At 49.7% G+C, this 16,916-nt stretch overlaps 9 protein-coding genes across 9 annotated transcripts; 6 read left to right on the plus strand and 3 right to left on the minus strand.

Annotated features, from left to right (window-relative positions):
* Positions 1-658: 658 nt before the first annotated feature.
* N7506_010199 (uncharacterized protein) lies at positions 659-1,355 on the minus strand (the record flags this gene model as incomplete). Its single annotated transcript, XM_056959492.1, has 2 exons — positions 659-831; positions 896-1,355. 2 exons carry the CDS (start codon positions 1,353-1,355, stop codon positions 659-661), a joined length of 633 nt encoding a protein of 210 aa, XP_056808882.1.
* Positions 1,356-1,567: 212 nt separating this feature from the next.
* N7506_010200 (uncharacterized protein) lies at positions 1,568-2,113 on the plus strand (the record flags this gene model as incomplete). The annotated part of the gene is made up of 2 exons (XM_056959493.1): positions 1,568-1,570; positions 1,640-2,113. 2 exons carry the CDS (start codon positions 1,568-1,570, stop codon positions 2,111-2,113), a joined length of 477 nt encoding a protein of 158 aa, XP_056808883.1.
* Positions 2,114-2,883: 770 nt separating this feature from the next.
* On the plus strand, positions 2,884-5,969 carry N7506_010201 (kinesin family protein; the record flags this gene model as incomplete). Its single annotated transcript, XM_056959494.1, has 2 exons — positions 2,884-3,083; positions 3,131-5,969. The coding sequence occupies 2 exons, from the start codon at positions 2,884-2,886 to the stop codon at positions 5,967-5,969; spliced, it is 3,039 nt and encodes a 1,012-aa protein (XP_056808884.1).
* A 419-nt stretch (positions 5,970-6,388) lies between these two features.
* Positions 6,389-7,168, plus strand: N7506_010202 (peptide-methionine-S-sulfoxide reductase; the record flags this gene model as incomplete). The annotated part of the gene is made up of 3 exons (XM_056959495.1): positions 6,389-6,668; positions 6,762-7,080; positions 7,135-7,168. 3 exons carry the CDS (start codon positions 6,389-6,391, stop codon positions 7,166-7,168), a joined length of 633 nt encoding a protein of 210 aa, XP_056808885.1.
* A 1,507-nt stretch (positions 7,169-8,675) lies between these two features.
* On the plus strand, positions 8,676-9,240 carry N7506_010203 (Zn(II)2Cys6 transcription factor domain-containing protein; the record flags this gene model as incomplete). Its single annotated transcript, XM_056959496.1, has 2 exons — positions 8,676-8,873; positions 8,947-9,240. 2 exons carry the CDS (start codon positions 8,676-8,678, stop codon positions 9,238-9,240), a joined length of 492 nt encoding a protein of 163 aa, XP_056808886.1.
* A 486-nt stretch (positions 9,241-9,726) lies between these two features.
* slx4 lies at positions 9,727-12,312 on the minus strand (the record flags this gene model as incomplete). The annotated part of the gene is made up of 1 exon (XM_056959497.1): positions 9,727-12,312. The coding sequence occupies one exon, from the start codon at positions 12,310-12,312 to the stop codon at positions 9,727-9,729; it is 2,586 nt and encodes an 861-aa protein (XP_056808887.1).
* Positions 12,313-13,088: 776 nt separating this feature from the next.
* Positions 13,089-13,828, minus strand: N7506_010205 (EKC/KEOPS complex subunit CGI121/TPRKB; the record flags this gene model as incomplete). The annotated part of the gene is made up of 3 exons (XM_056959498.1): positions 13,089-13,409; positions 13,470-13,592; positions 13,673-13,828. The coding sequence occupies 3 exons, from the start codon at positions 13,826-13,828 to the stop codon at positions 13,089-13,091; spliced, it is 600 nt and encodes a 199-aa protein (XP_056808888.1).
* Positions 13,829-14,069: 241 nt separating this feature from the next.
* N7506_010206 (Bax Inhibitor family protein) lies at positions 14,070-15,138 on the plus strand (the record flags this gene model as incomplete). Its single annotated transcript, XM_056959499.1, has 2 exons — positions 14,070-14,593; positions 14,658-15,138. The coding sequence occupies 2 exons, from the start codon at positions 14,070-14,072 to the stop codon at positions 15,136-15,138; spliced, it is 1,005 nt and encodes a 334-aa protein (XP_056808889.1).
* An 811-nt stretch (positions 15,139-15,949) lies between these two features.
* On the plus strand, positions 15,950-16,547 carry N7506_010207 (RBM8 family RNA-binding protein; the record flags this gene model as incomplete). Its single annotated transcript, XM_056959500.1, has 2 exons — positions 15,950-16,195; positions 16,317-16,547. The coding sequence occupies 2 exons, from the start codon at positions 15,950-15,952 to the stop codon at positions 16,545-16,547; spliced, it is 477 nt and encodes a 158-aa protein (XP_056808890.1).
* Between the last annotated feature and the right edge of the window lie 369 nt (positions 16,548-16,916).

Consider the following 16,916-nt stretch of genomic DNA (forward strand, 5'->3'; position numbering starts at 1 on the left):
CGTTTACAGACAAAGAACACACAGCTGTATACACGAATTATCGCCATTGGGCTGACTTTTGATCATTATATCTGATACAGTCGTCATACAAACCCTATGAGACTAGATTGGAGGGAAACTAGGGCCATTGGGGAAATTAGAGAAACTCTACTCTGGCCTGCTTAAGTCTCTTGACTCCCGCCACTATGGCGTTTTTAGTTGGCTAATTCTCCGGGGAACTGGAGTCACGTGTGTCATCAGAATTGCTAATTAAACAGGGTATCAAAATGTAGTACGTCCAGTGTGAGGGGAGAATTGACGAATTTATTCAATCAAGGACGTGCATGTTGGAAATGCACGCCCATGTCGGGGAATTCCAGACCATGATCGACCCAAGTCATCTGAGCAACCTCAATGAGAGTCAATCTCACGATGAGATGAGTCTGAACCCAGTGACGCTGTTTCGCTTGCCTTGGAAATTGGCCGCATGTCGTCCGTACCAACTACCGACCGAGAATATCTCGATCATGCGCTGGAGCGCCCGGTGAGTTGGCAGGTTGAGGGGAAGAGCATCTTGTCGTATCCAGCTCTGCAGGGCTGAAGACCTAGCTCATGTGAAGCACGACCAGTCTTGTACAGATGGACTCAAAAACCATTGTTATATAGAGGGGATCATTGATCAGATTGATCCTTCCTTTGCGGCTTTCGACCGACGGTTGCCCGTAATGAAATCAATGTAAGCAGGTTGATTACCCTTCAGGGTTTCGAGAGCATCTTGAAGAATTCCATAGGTAAAGCTCAGTTTCATCCCAAGCTTAGCTGTGCGGGCGGCAGTGTAAACGTCGTGACGAGCTGTCAAAAAGCGACATGGGTCAGTCTAAGTACCAGGTGAGATAGGAAAGTGAACCAAGCATACCAAGTAAGCTGTATATTCCTGAGAATGACAAGCCTGCGACGACTGTGGATAAGAAGTCTCTCTCGTCATCTCGGGCGTAGTCAACCGTCTCCTCAAATAGACAGAAGGCAAGTGCACCAGCACCAAGCTTGAATCCCATCCTGGCACCATCTTTTGCTCCTCCAACTATGCCAATATAGTTTTTTGTCTTGTGGTATTGGAACCACCCGGTCGACGACGTCGGGAAGCGATGCGCATTTTCCGCCCGAAACACAAGCCCTGCCTTTTTGCTGCCGTGGGAGTACCCTAGCGCCAATCCCGTGGAGAACGCGGACAAAGTTGCATACGGTATCCGTTTGCCAACCTCAATGCCTAATCGCGGAGGACTGTCGGATTCAAAGAGCTTGTCCCAGTGGATAATTTTCAGGAGGGTGGAATCTTCGCGTGAGAGGTGTGTGGGTGGGGATGGATCGGCCTCCATGATGAAAGCTAGGAGCCGAAGGGGTAAGCTCGAGGGATTGCTAGAAGAAGTGGCCAACCAAAAGTGAAATTGAGCAGTGGTTGCTGCCAAAGCTGTGAAAGTTGGGGCGCGGACAGTAATCGGATTCCCGATTCTCCGCCTTCGTCACTCTTCCACTCCACGTCAAGTGAGATCCAGTACCAACAACTTCAAATCGTTTATGACCTTCGAACATGGTATGAATTCTGAGACACACTTCCCGCGCAATGGATGATCTACAAATGAAATGACTAACGATTGAGCAGGCACCAAAGCAAGCAAAACCCGACTCGCGCGCTGCGACACTCTTCTTCAAGAAGCACAAAACCACAGTCCTTCTGATGCTGCAAACCCACGAAACACTTGAGTCGGCCAAAGACAACTTACTACAAGCTTTAAAATCCCGATCTCTGAATGACATTAACGGCGACCCTGTTCCGGACGACTCCTTCGATATTGAGCTCGGTGTGCCAGTTGATCGCGCCGACCTCGAGAAAGGCTGGAGGTCTTTGGAAGCAGATGATCTGGTACTTGACGAGGAAAGCGCACCGAAGAAGAACAAAGGCAAATCAAAGAAACAGGCACCTACTCTATTGGAAGCAGGCATCACAGACGGGAATTCGATTGCGTTCCGTTTCCACAAATACAATGAGGCTCAAAATGGTGACCGAATGGACCTAGATGCCGAGGATCCCGGCTGGGATGTCATAGTTCCAAGCTACGCCGATGACGAACTGTGACAGGAAACTCTGGGGGGCAAAGACTCGAAGAATAGATGCGTGGGTTGTGGCGCTTACGGTGGATGAACGAGGTGTTTTGAACCTTTGGTATGGCGTTTTGGAATCTGGCTCTCAAAAACATGGACTTTATCTCATGAAAACAAAGTGCGCTGTGCTTATCGAGCCGTTCTTATGCCCTTGATTGAGGCAAGTGTACATAGTGTCATGATAATCTTGGAACAGCAGATCTGATGAGACTTTTAAGATGATCGGAACTGACTGTGCAAAAACATACCGTATGCAGTAAGGGTGACAGATTAACATCGAGATCACCCCACACTTGAAAGGACCACATCTAGCTCATTGGCGATCTCAGGCCTGGCGGCACATGGGCAAAGATAATAGTGCGTGCAGATAGAGCAGATGGTGTGTGCCAAGTCTCTGAAACGTGACTGTCCCTAGCAGCTTGTGGTACAGCTTTGCGGGCCCAGTGGAACTGCCACGTCCTCATTTGCAAACACCACTATAAAACCGTTGCTCGGAGCAACCGCCGCGACAACACGTAAACGCATCAACAAATGAGAACGCTTCCAGGAGGCCCCCTCGGAGAATACTGCATCCCCTACCCCATACGACTTTAGATCCATTCTTCGATTGTTCTACATTCCCTATTCACGACAAACAGCCTAGCTGCCCCCCTCCCCCTTGGCCTTGTGCAGGGTCGCCAATTGCCTGACGTACCGGCCCCGCAAAACAGTGCATTTTGGGGTCAATCCGACGTATTCTCCAACATGGCTGCCTCCGACGGTGCTTCTTCGATCAACGTTGCAGTCAGAGTCCGCCCATTTACTATCAGGGAGGCAGCCCAGATCACTCGGTGTGATGATGGCCCCCTGTTCCTCGGCGACGGGTCCCTCGCCAGTGCACCAACCCCGAAGCTTAATCAGAAAGGAATAAGGTCAATCGTCAAGGTTATCGACGATCGGTGCCTGTAAGTATCGCCGATATTCGCTGGGTCTAGCATCCTAACGGGTATAGGGTGTTCGACCCCCCAGAGGACAATCCTGTCCAGAAATTCTCCCGCAGCGTGGTGCCCAACGGAAAACGCGTCAAAGACCAAACCTTCGCCTTCGATCGCATCTTCGACCAAAATGCCTCCCAAGGAGAGGTCTACGAGTCTACCACGCGCAGCTTGCTTGATAATGTACTTGACGGATATAATGCGACTGTGTTTGCATACGGTGCAACTGGATGTGGAAAAACTCATACTATTACTGGAACCGCTCAGCAGCCCGGTATAATTTTTCTCACTATGCAAGAGTTATTCGAACGGATTGATGAACGATCGAGCGAAAAGTCGACCGAGGTGACCCTCTCCTATCTTGAGATCTACAACGAGACCATTCGTGATTTGCTGGTCCCCAGTGGCAGCAGTGGAAAAGGAGGCCTGATGCTGCGGGAGGATTCTCAGCAGACCGTCTCTGTTGCGGGTTTGACAAGTCACCACCCGCACAACGTAGGGCAGGTCATGGATATGATCATGCAAGGAAACGAGCGCCGAACCATGTCTCCCACCGAAGCCAATGCCACTTCCTCTCGATCGCACGCCGTCCTTCAAATCAACATCGCCCAGAAAGACCGAAACGCGGATGTCAATGAACCCCATACAATGGCCACTTTCAGTATCATCGATCTTGCTGGAAGTGAGCGAGCCAGTGCGACAAATAATAGAGGAGCACGCCTGTTCGAAGGTGCCAACATCAACAAATCTCTTCTGTCTTTGGGAAGCTGCATTAATGCTCTCTGCGACCCCCGAAAGCGCAATCACATCCCTTACCGAAATTCAAAGCTCACTCGGCTGCTTAAATTTGCCCTGGGTGGAAACTGCAAGACGGTCATGATTGTCTGTGTCAGTCCTTCCAGTCAGCACTTTGATGAGACTCAGAATACACTTCGATATGCGAACAGAGCGAAGAACATTCAGACCAAGGTAACGCGAAATGTCTTCAATGTTAACCGACACGTGAAGGACTTCTTGGTCAAGATTGATGAGCAAATGAACTTGATCAATGAGCTCAAGGCGCAGGCAAAGGACCACGAGAAGGTGGCCTTTGCGAAGTTCCGCAAACAGGGCGAAAAGAAAGACGCTGTGTTGCGTGAAGGCGTTGCCCGAATCCGCAATGCCTATGAGCATACATTGCCCGAAAGACAAGAGCGAACTAATAACATGCTGAAATCACGACAAATCGGCCGCCGAATTGCGATTCTATCATCATGGATCGCAGCATTTGATAACATCTGCGCCAAGCGTGAGAGCAACGAAGGATTATCTAGCCTTTATGCTGTTCGCAAAAGTGCACAGGGAATTCTCCTCGAGTTGGAAGGCAGCAGACACCATTATAACCAGAGATTATCAAAGAGCACCTGGGACCGAGCGCTGAATTCAGCAGTTGAGAACGCCGCGAAACAACTCAAGGAATTTGACATCACTGATAATAGTGACTACGCCAACTTGAACCGAGAAGCAGATCTTTTGAGGTCAAGTGCGGAGCGCGAGGCATTGACAGCTGTGGCGGAGCAAGATAAGGCCGGAGAAGCCGGTGCTGTGCAGCTATTGCTAGAAGCACAGTTCGAGATTATGGCGTCGATCGAGGATATTATGCAGCTCAATGCAAGCGAGGCCATCAAAAAGGGACGGACCATCCTTTCTAAGATGTTGGACGATTGTTCGAATACTGCAAGCAACCTGGTCAAACCCGACGGCAGCATGCCTGCTGTCCCCGGTTTCACTGCCGCTAGGCCCCCAAGCCCGATGAAACCAAAGAAGAGATTCAGCTTGGTGGGCATGCCACCTGTTTCAACTGCCAACCCACCTCCAGTTGTACTGGCACCCGTCGCTCCGCCCTCGCCCACGAAGGGCTCTCCGCGTCGGCGCAAGGCCGCTGCGGGTCGCAAAAGCGTCAGCTTCACACCAAAGAAGTCACAGGCCAAAGCCCCAAAGAGATCTGTTCGTTGGAGGGACGATGAGCAAGAAGGCGATCTCACTGAGTTCCAAAAGACACCCAAGAAAGCAGAATCTACAGACGAGTACAGCTCCGAGGAGCCGTCATTGCCTCCTCGCAAGGGATCTCCTATTCCACGGAACTTGCCAAGGATCGTGAGCCCGTCGGGCTCCATCTCTCCCACTCCTCCTGATGAACCCTCCGAGCAAGCTGAGCCGACACTCAATGTACAGAAGAACGCCAGTCGATTCCAAGCGGGTTTCTTATCGAAGAGGAACGGTAGCTCACCTCTCGCACCGCCTCCTACCTCCTCTCTCCCCCTTTCTCGCAGCAGGGAAAGCTCTCCACTTCGTGACATTGAGGGAAGCAGCTTCATGAACCGCCCGGTGACGGAACGTCCATCGCGGATCGCAGTCCGCAGCCCTAGTGGGAACCTCCTGAGCAGTCCGATTTCCGAGAATCGAGACAATTGGAAGTCGGACAGGGAGGAAGCAATTAAGATCAACTCGGCTATGCGTCGTATGTCTAGTGGACGGGTCATCAGTGGACAGCACGGGGCCCCATCCGCCAACGCACTTCGCGTCCACCGTCGGCGCAGTCCCACAGCTGCCACTCACGGGGCCTCGCCCAGTGACAATCACATGTTTACTGCATCGCAGGCACGGCGCATGGTCAAGAGCGAGAGGGAACATGATGCGAAACCCCGCGTATTGAGTCCTCACACGCTCCCCGTCATGAAGCATACGGGACGTCGCTCGACGCTAGGGGATGGCCGACCTCGAAACGTCAGTCTCTCCAGCAGAGATGCTATTCGTCTCAGTACGATGGCAGCTCCCGATCAAAGCGCAGAGGATTGGTCGGGTGGGCTACGATAAACGACGATACGAAGACTTGCATTGGGGTTGTTTTCTGGTGTTTGGGGATTGGCGTTGGCGTAGCAGATACCACTCGAGTCGACAGAGCATTTCGGCCGTCATTTTCTATGTTTGGCGTATCACCTTGTACAATATGATTTTGCACTATACCAATGTGCTTGGGACAGTTCAGCCCTAATTCTCAAAACTCAAATGCCGAAATCCCCGCGCTTTGTAATATTCCAGATGACGCCATCTCATAGTTCGTCAATGCTTCGGAGCTCCAAAAAAAAGAACCCATTTCTTGACTCACACACTTGACCTCTGCAACATTACAAACCTCCTCGCTAGGGTAGATTTTGATCCACGCCCTTTCATTGACACACGCGAACCCGCCAACTCCCCACTTCTTATCCAGTACGTCCCCACCTGAATTTCGGATGTCTTTCGCCGCTCCGCTTGCCTCGACGATTTTCTCACGCCTCTACCGTCCCTTCTCTACCACCCAGACTCGATCCTTCTCGACCTCAGAAACTCAATCGCGCAATATGTCCAACACACAAATCGCCACCGTAGCAGCCGGCTGCTTCTGGGGCGTCGAACACCTCTACCGCAAGAATTTTGGCAACGGCAAGGGCCTCCTTGACGCTAAAGTGGGATACTGCGGTGGTGAAACTCCAGCGCCCTCATACCGCGCCGTGTGCACCGGACAAAGCGGCCGTAAGTACTAATCCGACATCCCGCCAAGCTTCCCCCATCGCGACGCGGTCCTCGGCGCATAAGCTAATCGTAATTTTTCCCCCTTGTCCACAGACGCCGAAGCTCTCCAGGTCACATTTGATCCTTCGATCGTGACATATGCCCAGCTCCTTGAATTTTTCTACCGCATGCACGACCCCACAACAGAAAACCGCCAGGGTCCGGATGTTGGCACACAATACCGCAGTGCGATCTTTACACATGACGATGAGCAACACAAGATTGCCGAAGAGATTACGCGAAAGGTCGGCACGGAGTGGTACAAGACACCGCTATCTACCAAGATTGTGCCCGTGGCTCAGTGGTGGGATGCGGAAGAATATCACCAGCTTTATCTTCAAAACAACCCGGCTGGATATGAATGCCCGGCTCAGTATGTGGTCTTGATCTCGGTTCGCATTGGATATCTCACTGACTTGCTCTGCAGCTTTATTCGGAACTTCCCTCCCCTGTCTGAATGACTGGACTCAAAATTATGATTGACATTTAGCCTGGTTTCTATAATGGACCGCAACACACGATAATTCAACATTTATCATCTAAAAATTAGCATTTAGCAATTAATTTAACATTATTATATATTATCAATCATTCAGCTTGCATCTGTCATCTATTCCATCTATTCCTAGACTATGTTGAGGTTTGTATTCTATGGGCAGCGAAACAACATAAGCATTGAAATACTCATTTGAATGCTGACGCGCATAGAAGCGTTGATAGGGACCATTACGCAAAGACCAAAACCGAAGTCAAGACCTCATAGCGACGATCCATGGGGGTTGGGGGTTGTATTCCATGGGCAGCAAACAACCTAAGCACTGAAATGCTCATTTGGTTGCTGACGCGCATGGAAGAGTTGATCGGGACCATTACGCAAAGACCAGAGCCAGAGCTAAGATCTCATAGCGCCGATCCATGAAATTCACGGTGTTCACATGCTGCATACGGCGATAGACCATACGGGACATCTCCTGATCAAGTTGCTCGCCGTCTCACTGGCTCGGAGTTGCTGCTGGTCATATCATTGATGTCCAGATGCAACAGTATGAGGTCCCTAGTGAGACTCCAGAGATGACTGGGCCCAAGCTCAAAGGTCAGGGTGAGAGAGAAGATGGGAAGGGAAGATGAGAAGGGAAGAGGGAAGAAGAAAAGAGCAGGGGAGGAGAGGAGAGAGAGAGAGAGAGAGAGAGAGAGAGAGAGAGAGAGAGAGAGAGAGAGAGAGAGAGAGAAGCAGGGCTTATGTACTCTGAGTGTGGAAGAAGATGAAGGGAAGGGAAGAGAAAGAATTGGCAGGGGACGGCTTTTATACGCAAATTGACGTACCTTCCTACTTCGTTCGGTCACCTGCCATGGGATTTGAGGCATCTACACTTTTCTATACTTTGACACTTCGCACTTCTACGAATTCGTATACTGTCAGGTTTTAACGTTCCTTTCAGCACTGAAAGCAGTGCCATACGGTCTAGCATCTTTTGATCAAGTCATGTTGACATATTTCGAGCTAGTGGAGAGAAAGGGTCCGTCATATAGAAGTCTAAGGAACAAAAGACCTCGTCTCAGTTCAAGTCTCGCAGACAATGAATGTCATCTGTTGGATATCACGCAGTAAACAATCCAGGATTACACAATGACTCTGTTCTTGATCCTGACTATCCCATTGAGAGCGAAGATGAAACCACACACGCACAAAGCCAGAAATTCCATAACCATTCGTCCACTCTACACATCTACATGACAAAGGCTTTGTGGCTTGCCATCTAGATGTAAACTCTCCTTCTGTCTAAGCAACAAATCTCAAAAGCGCTTCCCACTGAACCAAGTCTTGGGGCTCTCTTGGAGTTGAAAGGTAAGACCTGACCCATTCCAACTACAGGTTTGTTCGACACTCTCGTTTCTGGTTTTACATAAATAGCTGTGAGACTCCATGAGCCAACATATTCAACCTTCCAGATTTCCACTTACTCAGACATGGACTCTCTAAACCGCATCATCAGCCCTGACCCAGAACCCTCCAACAAACGACCCAACAATGATACCGCCGAGAAGCCCAAGCCCAAGAAGCATCGCCGCGGCCGCCATGAGCCAGAGCCAGACTGGTCTGCCCAGATGCGCGAGAAGGTTGCCAAATCTTCAAACCGAGTCGGGCACGCTTGTGATCGTTGCAAGGTATGCTAACAGATTCCCTAGTTATATCGAGCTATCTCGATGCTGGAGACATACTGATACGACGGGAATCTAGCTCAAGAAAATGAGGTGCACACCCGACGTGAATGGCTGTGGCTGCTGCATCGTCCTCAACCTTCCCTGCAAAGTTACGGACCGTGTTACCGGTGAGACCTTCGTACGTGGCGCTGCCGGGAAGATGTACCAGGAGATCGACAAGCTACAACAAGAGAGTATCGATCAGAAGATGCAGATTGCGATTTGGCAGCATAAATGTGCGCTGCTTGAGCAGATGGTGGAAAATCTTCAAGAACGTACGAACACCCCTGTCAGTGATGACTTCGGTACCTTCGAGGTAGGCTACATTTGAGTTGAACATTCCGACTTGCATGCTGAACGATCAATTTGGTGTTTGCGGATTGGAGAGCTTCGTACTAACCTTCGATACAATTGACAGCACGGTCTTGACCATGAACGCCTTCAACACTCTAATCTATTGTGAACATATCCTCGTGCAACCATTGCATTGGCATTTTGGTTTCTGTTGCGTTCTGTTGAACTTATTTTGAGATGAGTGGAATGGTCGAGAGAAGCAGGTTGTCTGTGGAAATCGAGACTTCCAAGGTTCTTGTCGGAGCATGTGGACACAATATCTTTTTCAAGTTGCAAAATATGGAAATCAACTAGTTCTTTGTATTCAACATCAGTGTAGTGGAAGAAGACTCATAGTCCTTTCGCTTCCCGAACTTCCCGCCTATGTAAATGCAGCAATCCCTTTGTAGCGCCACTATATGTACCTGGCATCCAGCCATATTCCAAAAAAAGAGACTTCCCAATGCAGAGAGGCCATGGCCCATCACCAGCTCGCATTTTTCTTCCAGCAGCAACAAATTCCTTTGCTTTCACACCATTCCCTGACGGACGCCGTGCCAACCTCACAGTCCTCGCCAACAAGTCCAAATCCCTCAGTATTGAGCCACGCTGTGAAATCTTCCAGCACGATGGGATCATACATGAGAATCTTTTCGTGCCATGTTGGCTGAATGCGGCTTCCCAAAGATGAAGATCGAGGCTGAATGCGAACAGCGTTTGTAATCTGTGAGGATATATCGGCGAGAGAGATATTCTCGGAAGATTTGGCAGTGCGAGAGGTCTTGGTAGACGTGGAAGATGTTTTCTTCGTGGCGGAAGACTTGGAGGAAACGACCTTGCGTTTCGTTGGGCTTGGTGGCGGGGTTTTGGTCAGAATGTCTAGACAACGCCCGACAACTTCTTTACCCGTCTGATTCTTTGCGGTGATATTGCTGTGGAGCTTTTGTACTCGACTCGGGGACGGTGTGATTTCATCTTCCGAGTCTTGAATTTCTTCAATGTCAATGTATGAGAGAGATGTTAAAGTATTTTGCTTATCTCCAGCTCGCTTCTGGGGACTTTTCGGGATATTTGACATCGGTTCAGAGGTTCTTGTGGTTGTCTTGGGCAGTGCTTGGGCAGTCTTTGTTTTGGTCTTTTGTGACGAACCCGACGAAGACTTTTCCTGCCCGGCTTGGTCGATGTCGCTAGAAACAGTTGTGTTGGTAGCATGTTTCGACTGCCAGCATTGCTGGAGAAGCTCAATCATCTTCTTGCGACCCCTGACAGCTTTAAACCCAAAGGTAGCCACCTGCTTTGATAGCTCGGCTTCCGTGAACCCATGATATTGTGGCATTGAGGGGCCCTGTTGAGTGACTTGTCCGTTCTCGTTTGCGACGGTAGGAGCAGTACTCGATTTCTTTGCAGATTTTGTCGCTTTCACCTTCGCACTTGGTGCTAATTCTGGAGCTATAGTCTCAGACGCGATTGAGACCTGGACCTGTTCAGGTGGAGCCGAAGGTTGTTCGCTGATCTTCGAGGGCTGTGTTTTTTTCTCTGATGGAGAGTCGAGATCTGCGAACGAATACTCGAACCAGTCATCTGGGAGAGATTTGTGAGGTGCTCTGTCTACGTTTTCTGGGTTATTCTCTGGGGATTGGGCCCGTTCTGTCAAGTCGATCACATTTGATGCTTTTGGCTGGATCAACGACCCGTCGGTATCTCTGGATGCAACGCACCACAAGTTGCGGCTGCCTGTTAACTTTGAAACGGAGCGATTTGGGTTTGCTTGCATGGAACTTGTCGCAGGGCTGTTGGTTGGATCGCGCAGGCCCTCAGAGTAGGCAAGGAGTTCTGAGGCGCGGATAGCCTGTTGCATGTCCCTCAAGGTCTGTGGAGAGTCTTCTCTTTCCAGCTGACTGCAGGTTCCAAAGACAAGGTCTTGGCCGTTTACAAATTCGACCGCGGCTTCTGGGGATAGGACGGTGAATTTGGACTCTTCGGCTTTCTCTTTGGTCTTTGATCGTCTGCTTTTTGTGGTTTTGGTCTCTGGAATCTCTTCGACTGGTGCATCATCCTCATCCTCTTCATTCATCGTGTATTGTGCGGTCATTCGAGCAGTCAATGTAGTGAACTTTTTTGGCTTGCTCTTGGCCGTTCTCTTGGGTTTCCCATCAACACCTTGCCCCAGGGCGGATGTCTGCTCGGTTGAGTCAGACTTCCCATTCAGAAGCGTTTGAATGACAGGATCTACAAGATCTATACGTCGACGTTTTGTTGGTGCTTCGCTTTTTGAAGTTCGAACAAGGTCGCGGGGGTCTGAGGCAATACCAGAATAAGTGTAGTCAGATAGTAACTTGCCGAACCCGAGGACCTCATTCGAGCCCCGGTGTTCAGCTTGACTGCTATCCTCGCCCACTGACACAATATCCTTGCAGACAGTTTCTCTGGGTGGTGTCCAATCAAGTCTTCTTCGTAAAGCCTCGTCCAGATGCAAAACTTCATCTTTTCCCAAAGCATTCAATTCCGTTGAGTTAAGCGATCCTGTATTGTTTTCTGCTGGCTGCGACTCCGTATCGGTTGTCTTTTTTGTGCGTTTGCTCGCAGTTTTGGATGGTGGATTGCCGCTCGTCTTCGTGACCTTGCCAGCCAATGTCATATTTGCCGGACCTTTACTCTTTGTCGCCTTCCGGGGAGGAGCTTTGGTCTGCTTCACTTCAGCATCTTTTGGGTCAACACCCTCTGCAGGGGCGTCTCCAGGCGCAGTTGCCTCTGACTTGTCGGTGCTGCGTTTCACCCTCCGCTGTGGTTTGCTTGCAATGTTCTGGTCATTGCTTTTCAAAGGTGCAGCCTTCTTTTTCACTCGCTTCTTCGGTTGCTTGCTGTTATCCGGTTGTTGATCCTCCGCGGGTGCCGTTGGGAAGAATCGCGAACACGTCGGAGGTTTGGCTCTGGCGAGGGGCGCAGGCGTTGGCGTTGCGCTTTGGGGCAGGGTATCAGGTGTCCTTATATTATCTTGGACTTTCCAACCTGAAGATTGTGGTGGATTTGGCGAGGACGACAGGACTATCACGTCCGTGGTGTTAGCCATTGTGGCGAGGCGCGTATTCGCGAATTGCCTTCGATCAAGGCGAGGCGCGCGAGTTTGACTTGACAGCAGCTAACATATCCTTCACACATCCGCAAAGGTATGAAAATTGAGAGCTAGTATCCAAATTGAACGGAGGTGAATTGTTAGAAAAAAGCGTTGCAGGACAAGACCAAAGTTTAGAGGGTGGTCGAGACCGCGGTCTTGGCAAAGTTGCCCGTTTAGTTGTTCTATGAAGCTTATAGTTTGGCCAGGCAACCATGAGCATTCTTAATAAAACCTCTTACAAGATTTCCTACCTAGACTCCAATATTTGGTGGTATCTGGTCTCTCATACAATATGCTGAAGGATGCGTGTTACCGATCTCAATTGCAACATAATACTACCAAGATGCTTGCTGGAGTTTAAACTTGATCACCCTGACAATCCAACAAGAGTCAGGTGTCAATGTAAAGAAAACCATATGTCTTGGAAAATATCAATTCATTTCATGAGCGTCTTAAATTCGTGCTATCATTTCCACAGAGACGTGTGCTGCGACCACCACTTGACCACTTGACAAGAGGGCTGGGGTGTAATAGCTAGGACACAGGTGGACTGAATATCGATCTGCTTGATCACAGACAAGCTGTTGACCCAATTCCGGTCTTGATCATCAAGTTTGTCCGGGATTAATGCCAGTGCCACCAGCAGAAAGCATTGAAATCACGACCTGGTCCCATCACAGATCTGTGGCGATCAAGTTTGAGAGTTCTTTCGATGGATGTGATTTTTTTTTTCATGATCCCCTCAAAGCAATTGCCCCAACCAAGGACTTTTCAAGTCGCTGCTTGGTCTCAATGTTCTCTGGGGAGGTGACTTGATCGGCTGCCTTGGATGGTGAAGGAAGAGCTCCTAGCTTGTACGCTTTCTTAATCTTGGTGAAATCTGCCAGTTCAAAGAGAATCTGGTCGTCAAAATTGACGGGTGTTCCCTGCACAGAGTTGGCCAGGTGGGAAGCAACCGTCTCATGTGTTATCTCTGAAGAGGTTGAAATCTTGATCACCAACAGATCCGTGGTCGAATCAGTGATACCGAATCTGCGGAATGATTCGGCAATCTAGGCGTGTTAGTTCTTTGGCTGATCCAAATCGTGTACCACCCCGGGGTTGACATTTACATTATTCGTGGGGTTAAGTGAGAACACAATCTCGGAATGCACATTATGGGACCTTAACCGGTTGTGCGAGTAATCATTGAGGGCTCTGAACACCGCGGCAATAACATGGGCCCTTGACAGAACCTATTGACAAAAAAGAAAGTCAATAACAACTCTTTTTGGATTCTCACGTCGTGCTGCGAGATTAGATATGCAAAACATACCATGCTTGCATCAACGAAAGCATATTCAAAATCTGCCTGACCAGCGAGCAATTGCGCTTTCAGATATGCGGCATTTTGGACATCGCGATAGAGAGCCACATGCACCGGCAAGGACGGCAAATGAGGCAATTCGATCGACTCCAGACTTGAAGACATGATACCCAATTGAAAGTGAGAATGACGTATGAAAACCAATCTGATAAAACAACGATGAGCAACGAGCCTGTGATTCACGTGAGTTCTGGAAATTTCGCCCGGCCCGGAGTTAAGCGGCAGAACCGGAAAAGGTGAGTAATGAGTAATCAGAGCAGTCCGGGGCGTCCTGAATCCTGATATCACCCGCCCGCAACCCACGTAGTCTTCCTTCCTGCAACACACCTCAACACACCACCTCAACATGGCCTTCTTTCTAAGGCGCCCGTTCGCCGTATCCTCGGCGCTTCGCCAGGTTCCCAAGCTCTCGAACACTGCTCGCCTCATCCACAACTCTCCCATCAAGCCCCAGGCAAAGCCTCAAGGCATCTCGTCCTCAATCTTCGCCAAGTCTCGACAGAATTTCCAGAATGCCTTCCGCCGTACCTACATGCAGCAGAGCGCCAACACTGCTCAAGGTGGTAACATGACCCAAAAGATCGCCTATGGTGCTGCCATCGTCGGTGGTACAATGCTGGCTACCAACTTCATCTTCAACCGTGAGACCCGAGAGGATGGCGGAATGCCCGATTATGAGCGAAGCTTCCTGAATGAGACATTCATGCACACTGGTCTGGGTATTGGTATCATTGGTGTCGCTGCTCGTGCTCTTCACATGAGTGGCTGGTCTTATCGTCTCATGGCCATGAACCCTTGGCTCGTTATGGGTGTCGGTCTCGTTGGCAGCATCGGCTCCATGTACGGAACTTTCTACACCTCACCCGATAAGTAAGTTTTGACAATCTTTTGCACAAATTGCGCATTCAAGAAACATCTCTAACATTCTGAATAGCTACGTTGTGAAGTACGGCTGCTGGACTTTGTTCAACCTCACCCAGGCTGCTCTTCTCTCCCCACTGATGTTCATGAACCCTGCTATTCTCGCTCGCGCCGGTCTTTACACTGTCGGCATGATGGGATCCATTGCCTTCGTCGGTGCCACTGCCAAGCAGGAGAAGTACCTGTACCTCGGCGGTCCTCTGCTTGCTGGTGTGACCATCGTTGCTCTCTCTGGACTCGCCCCTATGGTTCTCCCCGCCACTGCCGTTCGCACTCTGATGTGGTCTGAGCGTCTCTGGTTGTACGGTGGTCTTGCCGTGTTCGGTGGCTTCACTCTCTATGATGTGCAGAAGATTCTTCACCACGCTCGCCTCGCCGAACGTGGCCTGATCCGTCGCGATGTGGTCAATGAATGTGTCAGCCTTGAGTTGGACTTCATCAACATCTTCATCCGCATGGTCCAGATCCTCGGCATGGGCAACAACCGCCGCTAAGCCACTTTGGTGTCTTTCCTATGGCAAATGAAAACCCCGTCTGAGTTGAGATACAATATCGTGACAGGTGTTTCTCATGCCTCTTCCTTTGACAAATCCATACCCCAATCCCCTTTTATGTATTTCTATTTCTAGCTTGTTAAGAAGCTTTCTCTCTTTTTTTTTTTTTTTTTTTTTTTTTGGTCCCATTTTGATGCCTCCACTCATGGGCAAGCGGATAAACTTTGCTAGGAATCAAATTCAGAAGAAATGAGGTAGCAAATGCAAATCTCCACTCCAACTCTCCAGTGTTCTTTCTTGAATCTTTAGTATCCTTCTCTTCAAAACGCCATTTCCAAGGTTTAACGCTCTCAGGTTTGCAATCACCCACCAACTGCCACATTGAGCGACTTCCAATCTTGAAGTTGCACGCAGGACAGGTCCGTCGGCGATTTGCTTGCGGGTGAATACTGAGGTTGTAGACACGGAGTTAGTATGCACTAGATAGTATCGCCGCGTACTCGCCCCTTCGACTACTATCCCATTATGTAGACATTAAACTCAAGTCAGAAATCAGAGATATATCAGTTGGCTGTTTTAAACCATAAATAGCCAATAGCTTTGGAGGTCGCACTGAGAGCCTTGGAAATAATCAGAAAGGGAAGTCACAGTCATGTGATCCCAGAGCTTCCTTCAAGGTTGGGATCCCTCAAGACCGGCCTTCAGATAGCAATCCAGACTCAGACCCATTGAACACTCCCGAATTCCAGAATCAAATTCAGCATCATACCAATTTTATCGCACGAGTGATTCAAATCCACAGCCGCACAAAATGTCCAACGAGATGGAAGTCGACCCTCCTGTCGCACACGACGAGTCCACCGAGCAATCTGACCGCAGCTTCGAGCCGCGGACCCAAGGAAACGCGGTCGCCGTGCGCAGTATCGAAGGATGGATCATTCTTGTGTCTAATATCCACGAAGAGTCATCAGAGGAAGATGTCACTGACCTTTTCGCGGAATACGGAGAGATCAAAAACTTCAGTCTCAACCTTGATCGACGGACAGGTTATGTCAAGGTGCGTTTCTAATCACGCGCAGGCTATCATCTGCGAGAAATACGGATGCCGTGATCCCCGAGCTCTCAGCCTCGTTTCCAACCCACTGGATTGGCTTTTACTGATACCGACTATCTCTTAGGGCTACGCATTGATTGAATACTCAACTCTCCCCGAAGCGAGCGAAGCCATTCAGAACCTCAACGGCGCCAAACTCCTCGAGCAGACCCTCCACGTTGACTACGCCTTCGTCCGCCCACCTCCATCTGCCAAGGGCAAGAACGGCGGAGGGCCCAAGGGCCGAGCTGGCCGTAATCGCAGCCGCAGTCCCAACCGGAGTCGCAGCCCCGAAGCTGGTGGTGACCGAGAATAAACCTTTTTTTATGGATATGAACGACAAAGTCTGGGGGCATGCATTGCTTGTGATTTCTCACTTGATACCTGTGTTGATGAACTATCTTCGCCTTCTTTTTTCTGCGCTTTTCGCCCAAGTGATCCCCCAAGATCTTAACAAAAGGCCCGTATGCATTGGTGAATGGCATTCGAGCCAGTTCAGTCTTGCTGGCATGCTCTCATTTTGGGTTGGGTCTTTATCAGCTCACGGGATGCGAAAGAGCGCCGAGGATAATTTCACCCGAGGGCATGCCAGCGTCATAATAGCTTGCCATAATGGTATGGAAATCTGGTCTCTAGCTTGTCTAAAAATATGCTAACCTTGACCCAGGAATAAAAAAACCACCTT

The sequence above is a fragment of the Penicillium brevicompactum genome (assembly GCF_028827555.1).
Source record: "Penicillium brevicompactum strain IBT 35665 chromosome Unknown utg000006l_segment0_segment0, whole genome shotgun sequence".
Lineage (NCBI taxonomy): Eukaryota > Fungi > Ascomycota > Eurotiomycetes > Eurotiales > Aspergillaceae > Penicillium > Penicillium brevicompactum.